The sequence below is a fragment of the Mchenga conophoros genome, linkage group LG13 (genome assembly GCF_057382185.1).
Source record: "Mchenga conophoros isolate Kocher_MC1m ecotype Shallow Benthic linkage group LG13, M_conophoros_male_GT1.1, whole genome shotgun sequence".
Lineage (NCBI taxonomy): Eukaryota > Metazoa > Chordata > Actinopteri > Cichliformes > Cichlidae > Mchenga > Mchenga conophoros.
The window spans coordinates 5,173,174-5,194,802 of NC_140538.1; the positions used below are offsets into that span (position 1 = coordinate 5,173,174).

Here is a 21,629-nt window from a genome sequence, read left to right on the forward strand (position 1 = left end):
AGGTCCAGATAACATTTTAATCTTCTTTGACTCGACCTTTCCAGAGTTCAACACAGGTAAGGTTTCTACACACTCTTGCATTGCCCTTCCTTTCTCTAGGCACACATGTTATAGAGATTTGTGGTACAATAAACACTTTCACTTTAGCATCAATAACTTTTAAGATAGGTGATGCATATGAATTATAACCAGAATAAACCTGAACCAGACTCATTGTTAGAATTGACAATCATCCTGCAGCCTCATTCGCTCACACTCATAACAAGGCTCCTGATATTATCTATTTTTATAGTTCATCGATACAAAAGCTCTATTCATTAATGGGCAGTTTATAAGAGGATCATAAAACTTAACATAAACACACCGGGTCTCCTGACACCAGCATGAATTAACAGCTATTAATGTATCATGAGGGAATTGCACTGCAGTGCAGTAAACTCCTGTGTGGTCAATTCATGTCCCTGTGACAAATAGGTTATGAATAATAATAGATGTGTTTGTCGTAATCATCTGTGCGTCTTTATAATCCCGGTATAATTGGTCATTTTGTTTGTAACTTTAATGTCTGAATTTTTTCTTCATTTAATTCTCTTGTAAGACGGAACAACCAATAATGTGTGTTAGTGAGATGTGAATAAACATTTTAAGAGATCAAAAAGAAGAAGAAGAAGAAGAAAAAATGTATGTCAACAAACTACTGATAAACTCATGTGTTAAGTCAGGTGTTATACGAGGTAGGCTGGTCCGAGAATTATGCTCCTGAATATTTATTAATATAAGTATACTTACTTATAATTTTATAATTAGAAGTAAATAAATAACAAAACAAATAACAGTCTTCTCATGTCCCAGTCACAAGTTATACAGACCAGTGGGTGACCACTTAGTGACCACCTGGCAACCAAGTTTGCTGGTTAAAAAAATGTGGATTCTCCTTCATTGCGTTAGTTGCTAGAGATCACAAGGATTTGGGGTTGCCAGGGAGTCACAGACTGGCCTCTAGGACTTGGCACTGGGGTTTGAGAACATTGTAATGTGTATTATTGACCTATATTATATTTTGGAGAAATGTTCTGTTCTGGCACCTACTGCCTTCTACATGCATAGACATAAAGATGGGAGGGGCAGCAACAAGATCAGCACAGAGCAGGCATCAGTTAAAATGGATATGACAGTGTAAAAGTCAGCAATTTCAAGAAGGGTTGCAAAGTGGTTTGCAGATGCACAGCAGCTTCAAAGGTTTTTTTAGTACAATTTTTGTTGACGCTAGAGTCATGATAAAAAGAAAGAATACCCCCTGGTTTCCAAAAATAAATAGAAGTGTATATAAACTGTCCTTGTTTTGGTCTTTGTCTTGGCTGTGTTGGTAAACACAACCAGTCTGAGGGGGCATCAGTGGATGCCATGACAGTGAATTAACAGGCCTTCATACAAGTGTGTAATACAAATTCTTTCTACACCTTGCATCTAACATACGCAGAACTATAGTATTAGAAAAAAGCTAAAAGAGAAATTAATAAATACTAAAGATTAAAATCTAAAGGGGAAACAAGCAAATTAACTGAAACTAAAACCAAGAAAACGAGAACAATTCTAACAGCTCTGCAACAATACAGTGTAAGAATTCTTGATCTCAAAACTTTATGGTGGCGCATTTTAATTAAACCTCATTAGACTCCTCAGTATTCAGTAGACACGCTGGCTCGTTGTGTACATGTCACGCTTTGTCTCTCCTAAGAGTGAAATGGACACGCATGCTTAAGTTGCAGTACCAGCATAGGGAGATAATATATTTAAAGCCAACAAGCCACTAGTCACCAAGGAAGGTATAAATTCTAAGCTCCTTTTAAGCCAGAAACAATAAAGCTAGGTGGCTGGTGTGTATTTATATGCAAATGTGTTAGTAATGTCTCTTTAAATGTGTCTGTGTAGGTTCTCAGTCTCATCCATGGCATGGTAGTCTAAAGAACCAGAGCTCTGTTGTTCAAGAAACTTAGAAGTCCAGTCGTTTTTTTCCCCAAGCTCCTCAGTCTGTTTATGCTTTCCTATGACTATTTTCATGTTGGCTTGAATAAGATTTGAAGTTTTGTTTTACTGAAATATAATCTGCAACTGAAGCATATGTGTTCATTTCACGCTTAAGAGACGTGCCTATGACATGCTTTGCCGTGATATTGGGTGTCTTACTCTCTACTGCTTAATAGCCTCCTCTTTGCATGTTCCACGGTTACCCTTTTGTACCACTTTTTTCCCAAGCTCTTAGACTACCATGTCCTGGATGACTGAGAACCTACACCAGACCATAATGCTGAGGCTTGTTCTTCTGTCAGGCAGATTTGAGTGTAAACAGAGCAGATTTGAGAAGACAGGTGGTACATGGGATCGTCATATGGTGCTACCTCATATGGAACAGAAGTATATAAATCTTATAAAGTTTGTATCTGTCTTGTGTGAAACTTGTATGAAAAGCATGCAATAGTGATCCCTAGAGAAATTATATAAATGAAACTTGTATGTTTTGTATACTTACTAAAACAATATATGAAAGTGGCCACTTTCATGTGTAAATCATATAAACCTTATATGATTCACTATATGAAGTAGGCCACATCTGATGCAAGTCTTTTATACGTTTTTTCTATTTCTTTTCCATATGGGATGGCACACTACAAAAAGTTCACATTTCTCAAATGCCTTAACCTTGCTAAATAAAATCGTAAAAGCTGTAGACAAATGCAAAACAGGGATTATTTTATAAGCATATTGAAGAAACCTGTTTGATCTAAACATAAAGGATGAAATCAAGGTTTTGCTGAACTTTTTTTAACTTAGCTTTTTTATTTAGAGAAAAGTTTGAATAACTTTAGATGATTACATAAAGTCAGTCTGGGTGACAAACTGATAGAACAAGAGGGAACACAGATTACACGATGACACAAAATGTTTTCTTTCTGAAGTTAAACTCTGACAAAGCAGGAAACCGGTCACCTCGACCTGTCAGCTGACCCTCCTGCTTATTGTCTCTCTGGTTATTGCTCACAAAATTAAGCTGATATAGTGCATCAATAGCTTCACTCCTCTTTCATCCACATCATTGCACTTTGTGTGGTGAGGGGGGAAAAATACTCTCTTTGTTAGTGCAGAAGGCCACTTATGACAGAGCAGTGCGTGGTGGTATTGAGTAAAGGACGACGCTGACAGGGCCAACATTCTTCACAACGTCACTGAGGCTGGCTGACTTACTGGCTGGTCGCTGGTTTGGTTGTGTGTGTGTGTGCGCGCACGCCTATGTGTGTGTGGAGGGAGGTGGACAGAGGACAGCAGTGTGCTTTGTAATCCTTCGTCACTCCCCACCCACCCCCTACCCTCATCTGCCTGACTCGGTTACTCGTCCTCAGACTGTGGCCCGAATTACCCGCCACAATTGGCCCGTAATGGCATAAAGATTGAGGTCTGGACGGGGCATTAATCACAAGGATGTGGCTCAGCTGACCCTGAGTCCTCAACAAGAAGGAGGTGACGCCAAGCGGATGTGAGAAAGGAGGCAGGAAGAGGGCAGCAGAGATGGTGCATTGAGACAGAAGTGAGAGATGGGGAAGCTGAAGGAGAAAAGAGAAAAACCAGAGTTCTGACCTTAAGAAGTAATCAGTTTTATTACTTAACATGTTCTGAAAAGGACACGAGGACATTGTATTAGAGCGTTGCACTGTGTGCACTAGGCTCCTAACAGAGACTGTGTGTGTATGTGACAAAATGCAGACTTGGCAGAGGTGATGTGTGATTGATTTTTGCTAATTTAATAGAAGACTCATTTCAGACTAAATGTTCTACTTATGTCTTAAATTTAGACCTTGAGCTTTCTAAATTAGAAACTTTATCTCCACCGAGCTGAAAATCATCTCTGACATAAAACTGAAAAGTTAACAAAGGGGATTTAAGTAGTAGCAGTTTTTTTTTAATGATAAGTTATCATATTTAAGCTTGAGCATCAAGAGCACATGTTTGGGAGGTATTGTAGTAACAAATAGGACTCAAACTAATAATATAACTACCAGTGTTGGGTAAGTTACTTTAAAATAGTAACTTAGTTACATTACTAGTTACTTCTCTCAAAAGTAACTCCGTTACTTCAAGTTACTCGTTACTTTCAAAGTAACTAGTTACTAGGGAAAGTAACTTTGGTTTTACTCAGAATTCTCTTGTTAATGTGTTTCTTCCATAACGTTGCCAGTCTTCTAGCTTGCTTACTTGCCACAAGTGCACTGTGCCACCTACCAATAGAAAGGATATGATAACGTGCATATTTCCACAAGAGAAATCCCACGCCTGGACCGTCATTGACTGCTGCCATGATTCTAGCCTACGTCACAGAGTCATGTGCGCCTTTTACATCCAACACAAAAACTGCAGTCGTGGTGCTTTCGATTGTACTCAGAACTCAGAAATTCTGCCTTCTGAATAGGAAGATGTAGGTAACACCAGACTGCAGATGAGCTGCATACAGGGCTGGACTGGGAAAGAAAATTGGCCCGGGCATTTTGACTAGAAACTGGCCGCCATTATAGGAAAAATCATAAAGCCTTTGAATGAAAACAAACACTGTTGTGACAGTGATGTACACTGTTTTGATGGTATATATGCATCAATCTATCAATCGTTTGTTGTAAGATTCAGATAATTATTTTTTAAAAGCGAGACATTTTAAATGAGAATAAGAAAGAAGAGTATTTCTTTGTGCCCCCCATTCCCTGTTAATGCCCTACATGCCCCCTTGGCCACACTTTGCTAGATCCGCACCTGCACAGTTACCAGCTGTCAGCTACCTAAAAAAGGATCCTGGTGTTATTTGTCTCTCAGAAACAGTTCATAACTTCCCTTCAACTCATTCATGTCACCTAAAAGGTAAACCTGTTTCTCCATCACCTGCTCAGCTCTGATGATTCAGTAAGGACGTCTCCTGGTTTCATCTTCATGTTTCCCTCTCACCAGATAACCAAACCATATCATGACCAGCAGCTTTTTTTTACAGCTGTGGCTCCAGCAAACATCAGCTGATACTAGAAATTAATATTAAATAAATTCTAACAACAGCTGATCAAACGTGCTGCTGTTGTGTAGCGCGACATCCGCTGGTTTCCTCTTTCGGCGCAAAGTGGGCGATAAACAAACAAGAGAGCCGATCAGCTGATCATTGATCAGTTTCATGATTGAAGTAGAAACGGGAGAGGGAGGGGGGAGAATGAGAGAAGAAGAGGCAGCTGTGCAGCGTAAAGACACAGAGTAACTCCAGCTTTGTGCCTTTTTCATTGTAGCTGAATTACGGGACAAACTGTTCCTTTTCACCTCAATAAGAAACGCGTAATATTTTCTCTGAATACCAGACGGGACGGTTGGCAACTCTAATAACTTATGAACAAAATAAGGTTCAACATCATTAACTTCATAGCACCACCCAGCTGTGTAGAAACTCCGTCATGCTAGCTAGCACGCAGTACGGAAAAAGTCAGAATAACGAAAATAAACTCCACCTAAACTTGGTTTATATCTGACCCAGAGAGACTGCAGGTCATAACTTCTTACCTGAAGTTCAGTTCACACTTGGACCGGCGGCCGCCTCGGGTCTCTTTTCCTTCTGCATCCCTTTTCCTTCATCCACCTGCTGCCTCCACCACTTGCTAATGTTACTGAATCTGTGGAAACTCCGCGATGCCACCACACGAAGTAACGAGTAACGACCCTATCTAAATCCCAGTAACGAGTAACGCGTTCCTGATTTTGGCATAATAACTAGTTACCGTGCTCGTTACCACAATAATAACGTAGTTACTGTAACGCGTTACTTAATAACGCGTTAGTCCCAACACTGATAACTACCACCTCTAAGGCCCCAAAGTTGGCTAACCTCATCCACTGGTGGGTGATCATATCTCCCCCCCGACCTGTTGTCCTGACTCCCCCTTGCCCTAGCATGTCTATTGTAATTCATCAATCTTTAGCCATGGGGATACAGGACTGGATACAGATGCACAAGGCAGGAATCAAACTTGCGAACCCCACGCGAAACACATGTGGTCTTACCACTATGCTATCCGGCTGCTATAGCTGGGACATCGTGTTTTTGGGTTTGAAGCACACTGAAAACAAGAAACCACAGAAACATGTGAGGGGAAAGACCATCTCTGAATCGAGGAGGCCTAAGGCTACTTTCACCATCTTACAATGCTGTGATTGCAGCCATTCCCCAACTCTCTGTGAATGGTACTCATGGCCTTTGATCAGTGGTCTTTGATCAATGGTTGTTGATCAATGGTCATGAAAATTTGCATATTAATGATCAAGGAACTGACCTCACAGCGCATTCATTCAGTGGGCTGGTTTCAGTAATTATGGAAATGTACTGTTTATAAGATTGGGGAAACCCGCAGTCAGCCGAGACTGAACAAGCCACTTGGATGAGTGAAGAAACATTTCTACCACTGAAAACTTTACGTCAAGATGATCAGAATCAACCTTTTGGGATTTACTTACCTGGATAATTGAGGATGCATCAAGATATAATTGGATAACCTCAGTTTTCAAGGACCGTGGCAAACAGTCATTTATTGAGCAGCTGTGAGGCCGACTAGCAGTTGTAGTTGGCTTCAAAAAGGAGGCTGTTATCAATACATTGCATCCTTAACCCTTTTAATCATCACTTTGGGCTATCCAATGACACCCTAAATGATGCTAAAAAGGCTCTGTTACTGAAAACCTTCTGTTACTGGCATGCTGATAGCAATCCTTTGATGTCATCAGTGAGTGACAGAGAGCTATCTTAATAATAATTGACATGATAGTTGTGGCAGTTTTCTATAATGTATTCAATGTCAAATCATATGTGAAGTACCAATGGTATTGTGTAGCCAAATGTCAAAATGTGGATCAGCTTTTAGTTCCATTTGTCTTCTGTTAGGTGTGAAATATAACCTGAGAATACATGTGTTGCATATAATCAGATGGCGTATAATCATTATTCACTGGTAATTAAGTCACTGTGCATGTATATATTCAAGAATACATTATATGTGTTTTCTTGTTGTCTGTTTTCCTACCCATCTTATCCTCCTGGGTGTATGACAGGTAAATTGCATGTATAAGTTGTAAAGCAGTTTGAGCTTAAGAGTAGCAGAAAGCTATTGCTTAGACAGGTGTCCCTTCTTTCTTGAGACACTTTGCATGTTTGCATTCTGTTTGGTGCTGCGTGTTGTCGTGGTGGGGGATGTCAGTCATTTATTGAGCTTCTTACATTGACTTTACCCTAAAAACACAGGCCCTCTTCATACTCAGAACCAGTTCAAAAACATCTCAGATCAAGATAAAAGGGAAAGTGAACCACTTCCTGCTGCCCCTGACGTTTGGGTATTGAGTGGAGTGGAGATGCCAGCAATCCACTTAATGTTAAATACTGTAGCCTTTTATCTTGAGGGAAGAAAATACAGTGAGCTAAGAGCATAAAAAGGAGCACTTATCTCCTCTTGGTCACTAATGGTGGTGACAGCAGCAGCGTTGACCCAATGTAATGTTCAGAGGGCTTTCAAGTTCCAGATGAGATTTTCAAAGGAAACAGTCAAACAGCATGTTAAATTGCTTCTATTAATATAACAATTACGCCTTTGTTCATAGTTTTCTGCAATTAAGCTCCAATTAAGATGTACACCCTAATGTAGTTGTTTGATTAGACATAAATATGACATTAAAAAACATGAAAGAAATGCCCAGTGGAATAAACTGGTAGTTCTTAAGGTTATTTTAAGGTAAAAGAAGGAATATATAAATGATTACTGACATGAAAACATTGTTTAACTGGATGTCTTTACCTCTGTATTACAGACTGTGAATGATCTTGAAATGCATCCAGGCATTAGAGCAGTGTAGCCACTAGATCCCCCACGGCTTTTCCTTAGAAAGGATATATTTTGGCATTTTCTTCTGTTTAGAGCCCCACATTTGCATAAAAGTGTCTAATTCAGAAGATTCTGGGATCACCTCAACAAGCAACCCCCACCGCTTTATGACAAAGGGATATAGTCGATTTAAAAGCATACAGGAGCCATTTATGAGTGCAGCAGAAGGAGACATGGATTTATTTTAAAACGATAGTATTTGTACAAATGTTGAGCCATATCCAGGTTTTATTAAACAACATCTTACTGTGATGCTCTGGCAGGGAGGTACACATGGATGGAATGTAGTTATTGTTTAATTTGTATATTAAACAGGTCATTTGGCTTGTATGGTGAGAAATGTAATGGAAGTGCTTGTTCTCGATGTCCCCCCTTTGCACACACATTATGACAAATAGGAGGCAGTGATGGTTGTAACCAGGGACATTATAAAACAGAGACAGAGAACAGAAAGTGAACAGGATACAATTCAGTGGCCACTATATTAGGTACACCTGTGGAATCCACTTTATAAAAAGCATTTCTAACTTAACGAAGCCTTTAATAATTAGATTTGGTACATATTAGTAAAGCAGGGGTGCTTTAGATACCTAGGATGTTGATAGCACATGGAAATCGTGGAAATTCAACACCATTTTTCTGCGATACATTACGTTTAAAGTAACGTTAACTTTACTCTGTTTCACAGGATGCTGTGAGAGTCGTTGTGTAACTCTAGAAACAGTGTTGGATGACACTGTCTGTAGTTCTGGCTGATCTTGTCATTTGACCTGACTGACATCCTGAGAACACCAATCAATGCGGTTTCCCAACACCAGAGGTAACAGTACACACAGTTTCAGACTGAATATCAACACAAAGAAGCATTTATTCTTTTTAAATTGTAAATGTGCAGATTTAATGCTCATATGGACAAATACACGGTGGTGAGCTGCCCTTTGTAAATCCAAATCTCAGCAACAAATTGGTGCAAAATTACATCAAAATGCCTGAAAGAAAACAGTAGGTAATACATGTGCATCAAAGACATCATGTTACTTTGTATGCAGTGCAGCTGATAAAGGTGACTTTACAACATTAAATGGAGGTTTGATACGAGAGATAAAGGGAAACCATCTTAACATCACATGAAACGTTCTGTGATGTACAAAATAAAGAGTTAGAAATGAATAAAGACACTGAGGGCACAAGCAAAGAAATGTGATTACTGCACAGACTTCCTTTATAAAATTAATTATCTACAGTTTCTGTTTAAAAAAAGAAAACAAAAACAAACATTTGTGAGTTAATTAAAAAATGTTAAACCGCATTTTGCATTTTTAATAAATAATATATACTGAGATGTGTTATATTAAAGTTTGTGTTACGGATAAACAGACTTGAAATATCACGAGGGAGGATGTATATGGTAGCTTCACAGTAATGAAAAAATAAAAAAGGCATATGAACACCATCAGTAGTTTGTGTGTGATACCGACCTTGAGGTTACATCGCAGCCCAGAATAAACATCATGTTTGGAAGATCAGTTGCATAATAAAATTCCACAGAGGGTTCTAATGTACGGGTAAAGCATTTCACTTATAGTGCATATACAAATGTGTGTATATAAGGCCCAGAGCTACAGATAATGGACCTTTTTCATCACAGAGGACCTGAGCAGATATTAAAACCTATAACTTCAACTGTGTAGGGAAAAACAAACCACACATATTTCATAAAACACTTTTTTTTTTTACTTGCATCCAATGAGCTTCATAGCAAAAATGCATTTCTTTGAATTCACAACTTCAAAATTAGCAAATTAAACTTTTTCCTCTAGTGAATCATTGTAATAGACCTCCGCCAACTAAAGACTTTTGCAATTATCTAGTTAAATCGGTGTTCTTCTTTACTGGTTTTGCTCCTGAGTCTCATTGGGTTTGTAAATCAGGAGGACTTTATATCAACTATCAATATCTTTTGACTGGAGGTCAAAGTCATTTAGTTTTGTTTGGTGAAAAACAAGTTCTATTTTATTTTCTCTGTCAATATGGCAGACTGTAGAACCCGGGAGAGACAAAACCACATGGCATGAAAATGGAAAAGGTCTGCCAGCTCCTCGTGGCAAATTTCAAAGAAAGCTGTGGTGGAGAGACATTCTCACTTTGCAAGTACTTCTCTGAAAATATACAGACGAGGGACAATGACAAAAACCTTGTATCTGGTCCAAGGAAGAATATGACTACAAGTACCATTTACCCCTTTTGGGTGCCTGTGAAGAGAGTAGTTTCGCCCCATCTGTATGCTTCAATCCATATCCGTCCTCTTTCCAAACCACTTTAAGGTCAAGGATCATCCAACCCTATTTTTTTGCAGGCTTTGCCTTTGTGTTCACAATTCTCCATTGTGTCTAAAGTCAAAAATAGTGTGTCCAGTGAAATTCCCCTTTGGACATTTTGGATGCGGTGGTACCTCGTTGAGGGCACTTAGTTCATACACAGGTCCCTTGATGGTGCACAATGTGTTTGCGGTGCTTCAGACCCAGGGCTCTTTCTTTCAAGTCCATCACTCGCTGCTGTGACGTGTCGACCAGAGCACTGGCTATGGCGATACCTGCAATCCCAGAGACAAAATAGGGTAATCAGTGAAAGATGGGCAGTATTATGCTGTTTTAGATGGGCTCAAATTTTACTGAGACAGAGGTGAGATAAATACGGCTTGATCAAGGTAAAACTACGACCACTTTTTGAGAGTAGATTTTTATACGTGCCTGTGTTATTTGTTATAAACCCATGTTTGTCCTTATACAGAAATAATTAAAGGGATGTAGACAAGTAGTACAAAACATTGATACATTTATCGTAGAATATCACTTCACACCAAGAAAGGGTGGATACATGTTGCAACTGACATGGTTGATTATCTCTCTAGATAGTAAAGTGGCATAGTGTCTTTCCTTATCTACAAGCAGCTAGAAACAGCTAATTGTTACCAAAATTGAAAATAACCCTTTTTCAGAAGTCCCTAAAAGAGAGAGGGCTAAAATTCTTTTTTTTTTTTTAATGCAGAATATCTTCATTTGTAAGAACACATCCTGCCAAGACAAGACTGATTGAAAAGACATTCTTTTTAAAAATGTCATTATAGCCAGTAAAGGAGAGTTGGGTCTGTCACCAATGATAACTTATACCTCACATGGTTAAATCTTTTCCATATCCAGTAATTATTTTCAGTGCTTAAATTGTGGAGTTCAAAGTGGAGTTCTGCAAGGATCTAAATTTGTACCTTCTATTTTTATAGTCCTTAGAAAAGCAAGTCCCTGTTTGTATCTTTTGAGTTTGATCAGAGAAGTGCTATTTTATCCTCGTTTGGACTTTCATATATTCACAGTCGCACTGACAGAAAGGCAGAAGGCCAAGCTAAAGGTAGCACAGCTGAAGATGTTGAAATGACCAGAATGGACAAGAACAGAAGTGGGTATATCAGCGAGACAGCTCAAGTCAAGTGTTTTGGAAATGGTTTGGGCATGAGGGTTGGTTTGCACAGGAGGGATAATAGTTATATTGGACAAAAGATGTTGAATGGATGTAGTGAAGGAGGATGTGCAGAGGCTTGGTGTAACAGAGAAGGATGCTACAGATACGATTAGATGGAAATAGATGCTGTGGTGACCCCCAAAGTGAAAGGAGGACTGTGATTTATTTCTTTTATCTAATAATGTTAATAAAGCTTCTTTCTGGCCACAGCAGATGAATCTGCATAGTATTCTGCAAATTTCTATGCCAGAAGTACTTCCTGATGCAACCCTCTCAGGGATGATTTCCAGTAATGTTAATATTAAACTATTACTGATGGTAAAAATAAACAATAGGACAGATGAAAGTAAAGAGGCTGTGCCAGATTTACTAGATGGGGCAAATTGGCATGTGAGCACAATCTAGAAATAGTAATGATAGTTGTGGTTAGTTTTGCAGGTAATTTACAAAAGTTTTGCTGTTTTCAAAATAAAGTCAGAGTTCATTTCAATGTAACTGCCAAGACCTGTGCAATTTAGGTCACAAACTAAGAGATGATATTCAGCTGCAGGTAATTTACTAACAAGAAAGGCACAGCTTGTTAATTGTAATCAGTAACATATAAATATAGGTCATACGTATGTTGCATGTAGGCCTACATTTAATGTAATTAAATGTAGCCTGGCAGAGAGAGTCGTTTTAATGAACACCGGCTTCAGTAATTGAAAATATCTGATAAATGTTGGCACAATTATGTAAATTGTGTGGCACAAATGTTAGTAAATCAATTTGTTTGCTTAAGTTAAATATTCTCCATCTTATATTTTGTGCATTGAGGAAGGAACCTGATGCGTTTGACAGAGGGTCCATCACTGCACTCTGTTTGTAAATATAGAACGATATCTAATGCTAGTTGGTGCTGGTGGTACGAGTTAGTGAATCTGGCCCTATGGGAGAAAACATCAAGGTGAAATTCCTTAGCATGTGGCGATGCATCATCTTTTCAATAGGCACCTCTTCACAACATCCAAAAAATGTTTTATCAACATCTTTCTGAACTCAGTAGGAGGCAGCGGGGATAGCGCTCAGGTCAGTGAAGTATATCTTCCCGCCATTGTGTCTCTTTTCCTTCTTTTCCCTCTGTCTCCCTCTCACCATCCATCAGGATGTCACACCTCTAAAAACATCTTCTGTGAGTGAAGTTTGCCACGGTTTCCACAGCAGGGCTTACAGACATCAGGATGGATGCACCAAGCATCAGATGCCTCGGAGCATTGTGTTAGTTTGGCAGTTGTACTGTTAATGTGGTTTTAGAGTCATGGCAGCTTTGTCAATACAGCCAGTCCTCTCCCTGCCGACATCCGTGGGCCTGACAATGCATGGTCATTACGACAAGTGCTCAATCTGCCGGCATGCAGGAGCCAAATAAACAAAACAGGCAAATAGCAAAGGGAATCTGCCGTGCTCTTGATATGATTTGGATGCAGGATGTTTTCAGCATTTCACACTCAAGTGATTCTTGGGATATTTTTTTTTCTCCAGTGGGTGGAAAGGGGAAAGCTGATTACACAGTGCGTGACAGTGTGTACATGACTCTGCAAGTTTATGCATTTAAGTGTGCATTCACCTGTGCACAGTATTATGAGTATTTTGCAAGTTCTGACACAAGCAAACATGGCAGCGAGCGGTAATGTGCTCTGTTCTTCCAAAAAACATTGGAGGCAGATGATCAGCTAGCAGCACATGGTGTGTCGGAATATGGTTCATTACGGCTCTTTGTTTTTTGTTGGCAATAGTTTCATAGGTATGCTTGTTTGGCGACCATACATACAGGATTTGGCTTGTCTTGGACTTTTGGTAATTTGTAATTTGCTTTAAACTCCAGCAAGGATTGTTGCAGATTCTCTGCATGTCTGTGGAGTAAATACACGCCCATGCTATTGCTGCATTGCTTGTATGCTTATTCTATGCAGTGCCACTGATAACGCTGAGCTGTGTGCTTGGATTTTCCTCTTTTTCTTAAATTGGAATTTTAAAACAATATTTATTGAATATAGTAAAGACAGATTCCAGTATTCTTTAATTCATTTAAATCTGAGAAGTCTTTAACCTCAACAAAAGAGCTTAAACAAGTCCTTTCACATCCTTTAAGGCTTCATAGATTGTTGGGACAGCAAAAAGATATATTTATTGCATTAACCTCCTACGACCTGGCATCCACATATGTGGACATCACATTTTGGGTTATTTAGACCAAAATACTCTACAGGGGCCTGATATCAAAGGGTGGGTTTTGATTACTGATTAAAATCGATTCTGGCTTGGATAAGGTGATATTGATTCATTAAAATCCTGAATCGATTTTTCAATATAAATTTATTTTGCCCCAAACGCCAGAATCTCAGGTTAAACCTCACAAAATTTCAACAACCACCAAACAGCTAAAACGGTAAATGATAGCAGGAACACGGATTCTGCACAAAGACGTAAACACAAAGCGCGGACCCGCCGACGCATCAGAATCAGTGACATGTCGCATTTCTCACCCGAAGGCACGGACACGGTCGGGGCTGAAAGCCGACAGCTCACTGATTCTGATGTTTCGGTGGGTTCGCGCTTTGTGTTGATGCCCTTTTTGCGCTGATTCTAAAGCTGCAGGTTTTATCTCTCTCCAAACAATATTGACTGCAAAAGAAGATCCAAACTATGCTTCACATAAACATCGTCATGAATTCCCTCTGACTTTTGCTGTTTTGCTTCCACCACGATAAAAATCACACTTCATGCACAGCTCTCTCTCTCTCTGTGTACTTCAAGAACAGTTTCCCGTCTAAAAATCTCTGTTTTCTGCATTATTCACCTGCTTGTTGCACAAGTCTACCGTTGTTTACAGCGCTATCGGCCGCTGTTTTTTTTTTCTTCTTTTACTTACTTCCGAAAAGAAAGCCTAATTTCTGCTGTTCAATACTGAACAAATTTAAACTTTAAACTATGCAAAATTGCAAAACTCTTAGGTGTGTCTCTAATCAAATCTCTGTAACTTTGCTCTGCTTCACTTCAGCAGCAGGTAATGTTCATATGTTGATTAAGGGTTTTCTTTCGTTTTTGATCTACTGCAGAATATTTTTATAAAATCCCAGGCCAGGAAAATCGCCTCAGTTTTATCCTCAGTTACTTTGACACAAAGGCATTTGATAAAATCTGGCAAGTGTCAGCTTTCTTTTTATAGATATAAAAATATGGAAATGTAATGCTGCATGAACTGAATTATAATATTTCTGACTGTCTAAGGCAAAATTTCCCTGATTCAAATCGATTCTAGAAATCAGTGACGATACCCAACCCTACTGATATCCACTTATGAGGACATTATACTGCTACTGTTCTATTGAAATTTTAAACGAATGTCCTCATATATGGCTCTCATTTTTCTTAGAAACAAAAATCAGGTAGAAAAAAAAAATCTGGTAATTCTTTGTTTTTACATTCATCGGGTCCCAATATGCCCAAATATCAAAGAGAAATTAAAAATGCATGCCGTGGAAGAGTTCGGGTCTTAGGAGGTTAAATTAAATTCCCCTCAATGAGAAGAGAAAAGAAACTTGAGGGTTTAGAAGTGTTTGATAAATAATCAAATGAAAAACATGAGCACAACAGATAATAAGAGGCATTTCTCACATTTCCTAAATCTGCTGTCACAGGTTTGTTACCTGGTTGTTTGCAACTTATTTGCTTACCACAAGAACTTTATAAAAAGACACATGCAGCAGGAATGTAATGTTTCTGTGGAACATTGAGCCATTTTCATTTACCTACATACATGCACTGCATCTGCACATTATCAAACACATGGCCTCACAATGAAAGATCACACAGAGTGAAAAAGCAAACCGAATTAATTTTCTAACGTGATATCTGAATATTCCTCCATCAAAAAAGCTTTCACCTCTGACAAATTGCCATCATAATTGTGTTGATTTTTCCAGGTGAACACACACATCTCCATTTGCAAAATTAAATTGGTCAAAAGTAATCAAATCATGCTGCAGGTGAGTGCAAGTGCTCATTTGCTGCCGTGGTAACAGAGCACATTAACGTGATTGTTTTGTCAGGTGAGTTGACGCATCATTAATCCCCCCACCCCACCTCACCCCCCTAACATGCACAGACCCCTCCAACTCCTGATGTACTAATAGGGTCATTAGCAGGAGACAAAATTCCCCAGGAACACATATCGACACAGACCCGATGTGGAAAACTGGGACTGCAGCTGGAAAACATCTGTGACAGGCGGAGCCTGCTTGCTAACCTGGTCACAAAACTCACAGTGAGGCCCTCCTATATAAGAAACATCAAAGCTTGGTTTTGTGTTTACCCTTGAATGAAAGTGGGAAGCGTGCTGAGGATGCAGAGCAGTGGTAAACAGAAGAACAGAGCTATCAGCATTCAATGAAGCCAACGTAAATTAAAGTCAGTCAAACAGCAACATACTGATATTCAAATATTAATAGATCCACGAAACACAGATTTCAGTAAACATGACACATAGCTACAGTGGCTTTGAAGTACACATGTTGGGATTCAGATATCTAGGATGCTTTACATTAATAGTACATGACAGCATTTGGTGGTGGATTTCTTCACGCCTGCTAAGAGATCTGAAGTGCACAAATTTACATTTAAATATCTCTAAGTGTATTAGAGCCAAGAGGACAAAAAGGCAGACCAGTATGCCCAACAGTAAAACAAAACAACCAAAACCATGTGTCTTTAAAGTTGAAAAGCAGTCATTTTAGTGGCTACATGAATTCAAGCAGTGGTGCTCATTGGGGAGCTGACTTTGCCTCGACTTTCCTTTGCTGCGTTTTTCTTTTAAATGTATCTGATAAAATTATAAAGTCAGCAAGACCTTGAATCTCTTACTTGATCCGTATACACTTCTAAACTGATGTCCATCAATTTAATAGTACGCCCGCATTTTGGAGCAAAACAAAAGGCAAGTGGCAAAGGAAAAACAAGATAAGGGTTAAGACTTCATCATTCAAACCTGCACAATAAATACAGGAGTTGTTTGTGTGTAAATGCCACACAATGGGTAAAAGTCAACAAGCAGACAGATGGAGGAGTGGGGGGTGACAGGAGGGCGTATCCCAGTGGGTTAGATGGTTTCAAAGATGGAGAGGATCAAAGTATTGGAGATCCATTCTGGGTCAATGGAGCTGAGTTTCCAAGCTTTGCCCTCCAGTTCCTGTCATGCAGCTCTCAAGTCTGACACTCAGAGGGTGACAGTGGGGGTGTAGGGAGGAGGGTTTGAAGAGGTCAACTCACAGAGTGGAAGAAAAGGACAATACAGCTACAGCAATCCTTTTAGGACACTCAGTCTGCTTATAAAAATTCATGTTGAGAAATGTGCTTATTTATAATAGCCAGACAGTTAAATGAGGTCGATAGAAATTTAATCATTGGGTATAGAATAAGATCCAAGAAGTATTTTGTCTCGCTCTTTAAAAATCTTTAAGAACAATTAGCATTGAAGCCCAAAACACAGAGAGCTCACTTTTCTCTCTTAAATCTATTTTCATAAGAACAGCATGTAAATTAAAAATAAATAAAAGTTGGCTTAATATTTATTTTTCTATTCTGTCCTTTTGGTGCTAATGTTTAGTCACAACTATAAACGGTAAAGCTTACTTGGTTTTGGGTCTCACACCCTCCCGCCTAATAAAGGAGACATGGAAATGTGTTTAATTTAATCTCGCTTTAATCAGGCATCAATTTTATTCATTGAAGGCTGTTAGTGATAAATAGCATACCATTCTAACTGATCAATTTTCTAATCTCTTCTCTATTAGCTGTAGTTTGAGCAATGTAAAAGAGACTTGGCAGCAGATGAGGATCAAGCATATAAACGTTGATACATTTTCTGCATTGCCAACTGAAAACAGGAAGATTTCTATAATAGTGTGATACACAGTTTGCACTGCTGTGACTGTAAAGCTCTGCTCCATTCAGTGGTGATAGTAAAATACAGTGTCACAGATCAGTGTCACATTGCATGACTGAGTCGAACTGTCAGAGAGACGGCCCAGTATTTGACTCCAGGATACTTTGGTATGCAGATGAGTTTAAGGTGAATGCAAAGTGTACCCGATCCAGTAACTACAAAACAAGTCTAAATCATTACCCTCGACAGTTTTTCATATGGCTTTGTTCAACAAACTTATCTTTTATAGTCAAAAAGCTCCACTTTGGTCACATCTGTCCAAAGGACATTGTTCCAGAGCTTTTGTGGTTTCTTCAGATGCAACTTTGTAAAACTAAACTGTGCTCCTGTGTTGTTTCTAGAGAGAAGAGGCCTTCTCCTGGCATCCCTTCCTAAAAAGCCTTACTTGTCTTTTTCTAATTGTACTGTCATAAACCTTAACATTTAATAATGTCTGACCATTGTACACTCTGCTCTGGGGGTGAATTTGATGGGGCATCCATTACTGTAATGCAGTCCTGTGACAACATTCTTTACGAGATCATTGTATAAAACATATTCCTACAGCAAAGAGTCTATACAACACTTAACGCATAGTATAAATAAAAGAATCTGTGAAAACATGGCATTTCCTGTGGATTTTAAACCAAAGCTCTAAATCTGATCTGCTCCGTGCAGCTTATGTCTATCATGATCTAACCAGGTAAAGAGAGCCATCGTTGTGACACTAAAAACTTTGGCTTTAGGCTCAACAAAGCTTGTTAACCTATTCATTTTCTTTCTAGCATACCCCTCTGGTCTCACTCTATGAGCTGAGCTAGTGTTACAAACATCTTGGCCTGTCAACACAAAAACAGTTTCAGCTGCATTTTGCACTTGTTGTTCTTACGTCTGACAGAACAAATGCATTCTTGTTTTCATCAGTCCAGCTGTCAGTATGTAACAGCTTGCATTGCTCTTTGTGTATATCCATGAACATAGCTTGAAAACACATTTCACATGTTTATGTAGAAGCCTCGATTTGAGTATTTTTCACGGTATTATTTTTATTGGAGTTAGAAATGTACATATCAGGGCCCTGTACTGAAGAACACCAAGGGGATCATTTTCTGGTTTCACATACCCTAACATTGTGTAATTACTTAAAGAGACCCAAACCATTTTGGGGACTAGGCCCTAAAGATGTTGATTTCTGCTGTAAATGTTGGCATTTAAACAAAGGATTCAAGAATTTACGCACTTTTTTTTGCTCACTTTTGAAAGCAGTCTCAGAGGGTCCCTATCTAGACACAGTTTTAACAGGTAGCTATACATGTAGTAGAACGACATGAAAGTCGAACCATTGTTTTGGTCCTGAGGTAAAAAAAACAGACAGTTGCTTTCCAATTTCATTGTTACTTCTAGAATAAAAAAGAAACTGCTGCTTAGCTGTTTTAAAATGGATTTTTAAAATATTTAAGTGTTCACAATGGAAATGCTAAAATGTTGTTTCCAAACAACAATTGTGCAAAGAGAGATGTTAGGCACATTCTGACCAGCTTTGTGGATCTACTAAGCTGTTCAATAAAGCTGCAGAATATTTCTATAAATCCTTTGTTTGCTCCCTGCACAATCATACTGCATCAAGGAGTAATATGGCAAACGAGGCTTAACTAAATTAGGAAAGTGTTTTATTAATGTGTCAACTCTTATCATTTTTTTTCCATAGTGGTGTATTTTTGCCCTATTCAGGGATAATAAAGTTGAATTTTTCTTCCCTTTCGGGAGAGGGCCAACGTGAGAATGATAGAGCAAAATGAGCAAAAGATGCTTTCTCAGGAGAGGGAACAAGGCAAAGAGAAGCCTTTTAGAGGGGTTTGGCTTATCTCCCAAATCTGTCCCCAAGTTTGACCATCCATTCAACATGTGCTTTATGGAATGACAGAATTTCACTGTGGATACTGTCCACAAAAACCTGTGGAAGGTGCTGTGGATTTTGAACTTCTAGTGGCATTGTGATGTGCCAGGATTAAGATGCAGCTGAGGTGAGGAGGGTATCAGGGTTCAGAAACTCAGAATCGCCTCTACTTTTTACAGATAATGTGGTTCTGATTTGCACTTCAGATCTGGAAATCTGCGAATGATGGTAAAATGGAACATGAGATGGGTAAGTAATAGTGGTATGATACCAAATGATTTTCAAACATGAATCAGAAGGCAAGATTGTATTCCACTTTTCACGTTTAGTCATTACCTCTATATTATGACCAAGAGAATGAAAATGTACTTTATCTGAACTTCATTTTGGGTGTATCCAACTTTAGAGAGCACAACACAAAGCTGCTGTCTGAGAAAATAGTCAGCTGTGGTACTTTTGGCATCTGTGCATGTTTTCCTGCAAAGCCCCTAGATCTAAACTCCAAACTCACTGGAGGATTACATGATGTATCTGGCTTGGGAATGCCTCAGGATGCTACACGAGAAGCCAAAAACATTGGTCACAATATCTTCTTAGACTTCTGCAACCATGACCTGACTTTGGGTAAGAAGATGATGATGGATGGATGGAACAAGTATGGATGGATGGATGCCTACAACATTTGTCTTATTGTGCAAATCTGTTTTTGTTAACAAAGAGGTGTTACCTTGGGCTCCGTTCTTAACAATTCTGTAACCACTGATGTATTGCCAATCTTCTACTTGTTTTCACACATAATTCATTTTAGAAACTTGGTTCTGCTTCTTATCAAAACTGTCTTTGAAGTCTTCCTTTCTCTCTTTGTCTGTCACATTGCTTTTTCTATTTTTACTCTTGAAAGACTTAACATCTTACAGTACCTGTATTTCTCTCTTTTTTCCCCTTTTCTCATATATTCAAGGGCCTAACTGTGCTGCTGAATAGGCAGATTAGTGCAGGAAAAGGCGGCTGTGAATAGTGCTGTGCCTCTGTTTCTATTGACCCACTATCTAAGCTCAGGAGAGCGCCTGAGAAGAAAATGTAGCCTACAGTCTGTCTTTCTCCATCCTGAACTCTGCTGCGTTGAACTGAGAATAGTTGCACTCTGCTAAATCCACTAATATCATTGATAGAGCCGCTTTATGTACCAAATAATAAAAAAGTGGGAGGGGGGGGGGAGACACCAGCTGCAGCAGATGGAGCAGAAACGGGTAAAACTGACATGAGAAAGTTCAATTGAATTGGGATGCAGAGACGGAGAAGTGGTGGCTGGAGCCAAAAATACGATCTCTTGTTATTTTTTTCCATTCTCCCCTATGTCACCCATCCTGTCAGCCTTTTTCTCCTGCTCTGTCCATCATGTCAGGCCACTGTGACTTTGAATCAGTCAAACAGTCACACAGTGGTCAAGCTGTCGCGCTGAGCTCTTAGAGGCAGGCACTATGTGTTAGTTGTCCACTGCAATTTGGCTGACAACAGCTGTCAGCCGGTCTAACTGGAGTGGTTGCCTGCTATTTACTTGACTTTTCAGGATTTCTGATTGAATTATTGGACCAGAAAGTGAATCTATTATTAGAGAAATGGATTTGGTTTTACACAGTGATCTTTGTGTTATTTGCAATGTCACTGTATTTCTGTCTAGCTGGATCAAAATGAAGAAACAAGAGCTTCACACGGGAGCTTTTGGAGGCCTCTTCTGCTATCCAGAAAGGATGTTTCACATGCAGAGGTTAGCTCATGCAGCATGATAAAAACTCACACCATCCTGTGATACATGGAGAGTGCAGTTACACTGTAGCGGTGCAGGAAAGTAGAACTGCTCTGCAGCTCATGCAGTGCAACATGTCACACTCTAAAACTCATCAGATTCCCAAATTACCTCTCCAAGCAGAAAGAGTAACTGCTTGGATTTGCAGTCTCATTTTTCACTGATTAGACTTGGACACTAGACTCACCAGGAAAGCAGGAGCTTTGCCTTTAGGCGTATGCTCTCTTTATCATAAGTTTAGCAGAACCCTGGCTAATGCTTGAACAATATGCCAGTTTATCTGTGCTCCATTTATCGCTTGCTTTGAAAGAGGGTGAAAACCAAATCAAATTCGGCTGAAATAAAGAAACCTCTTAGAACAGCGTAATGGCTTAATGCTTAAAATGTGCCATTTGTCGCGTAGTTGCTGCAGTATGCACCAGATGTGCTGCAGGTACAGTGAATGACGTTTTTCAACTTAGGGACTGATTGCAATTAAATGTCTTCTCTGCTGGAGTCTGGATA

General features: G+C 39.2%; 1 protein-coding gene and 1 long non-coding RNA gene across 5 annotated transcripts in view; one reads left to right on the forward strand and one right to left on the reverse strand.

Moving 5' to 3' along the window:
- On the forward strand, nucleotides 1-19,898 carry LOC146560729 (uncharacterized). Its single transcript, XR_014894786.1, has 4 exons — nucleotides 1-56; nucleotides 8,632-8,763; nucleotides 19,498-19,567; nucleotides 19,804-19,898. It is a non-coding gene; the product is annotated as an uncharacterized LOC146560729 (long non-coding RNA).
- The window catches only part of atrnl1a (attractin-like 1a), a 325,280-nt gene continuing 312,444 nt past the window's right edge, over nucleotides 8,794-21,629 (reverse strand). For all 4 annotated transcript variants that reach the window (XM_085296143.1, XM_085296141.1, XM_085296142.1 and 1 more), the window contains one exon: nucleotides 8,794-10,536. In XM_085296143.1, coding sequence (XP_085152269.1) covers nucleotides 10,415-10,536 — 122 coding nt within the window. In that variant the 3' untranslated portion in view covers nucleotides 8,794-10,414. The remainder of the gene's footprint in view (nucleotides 10,537-21,629) is intronic.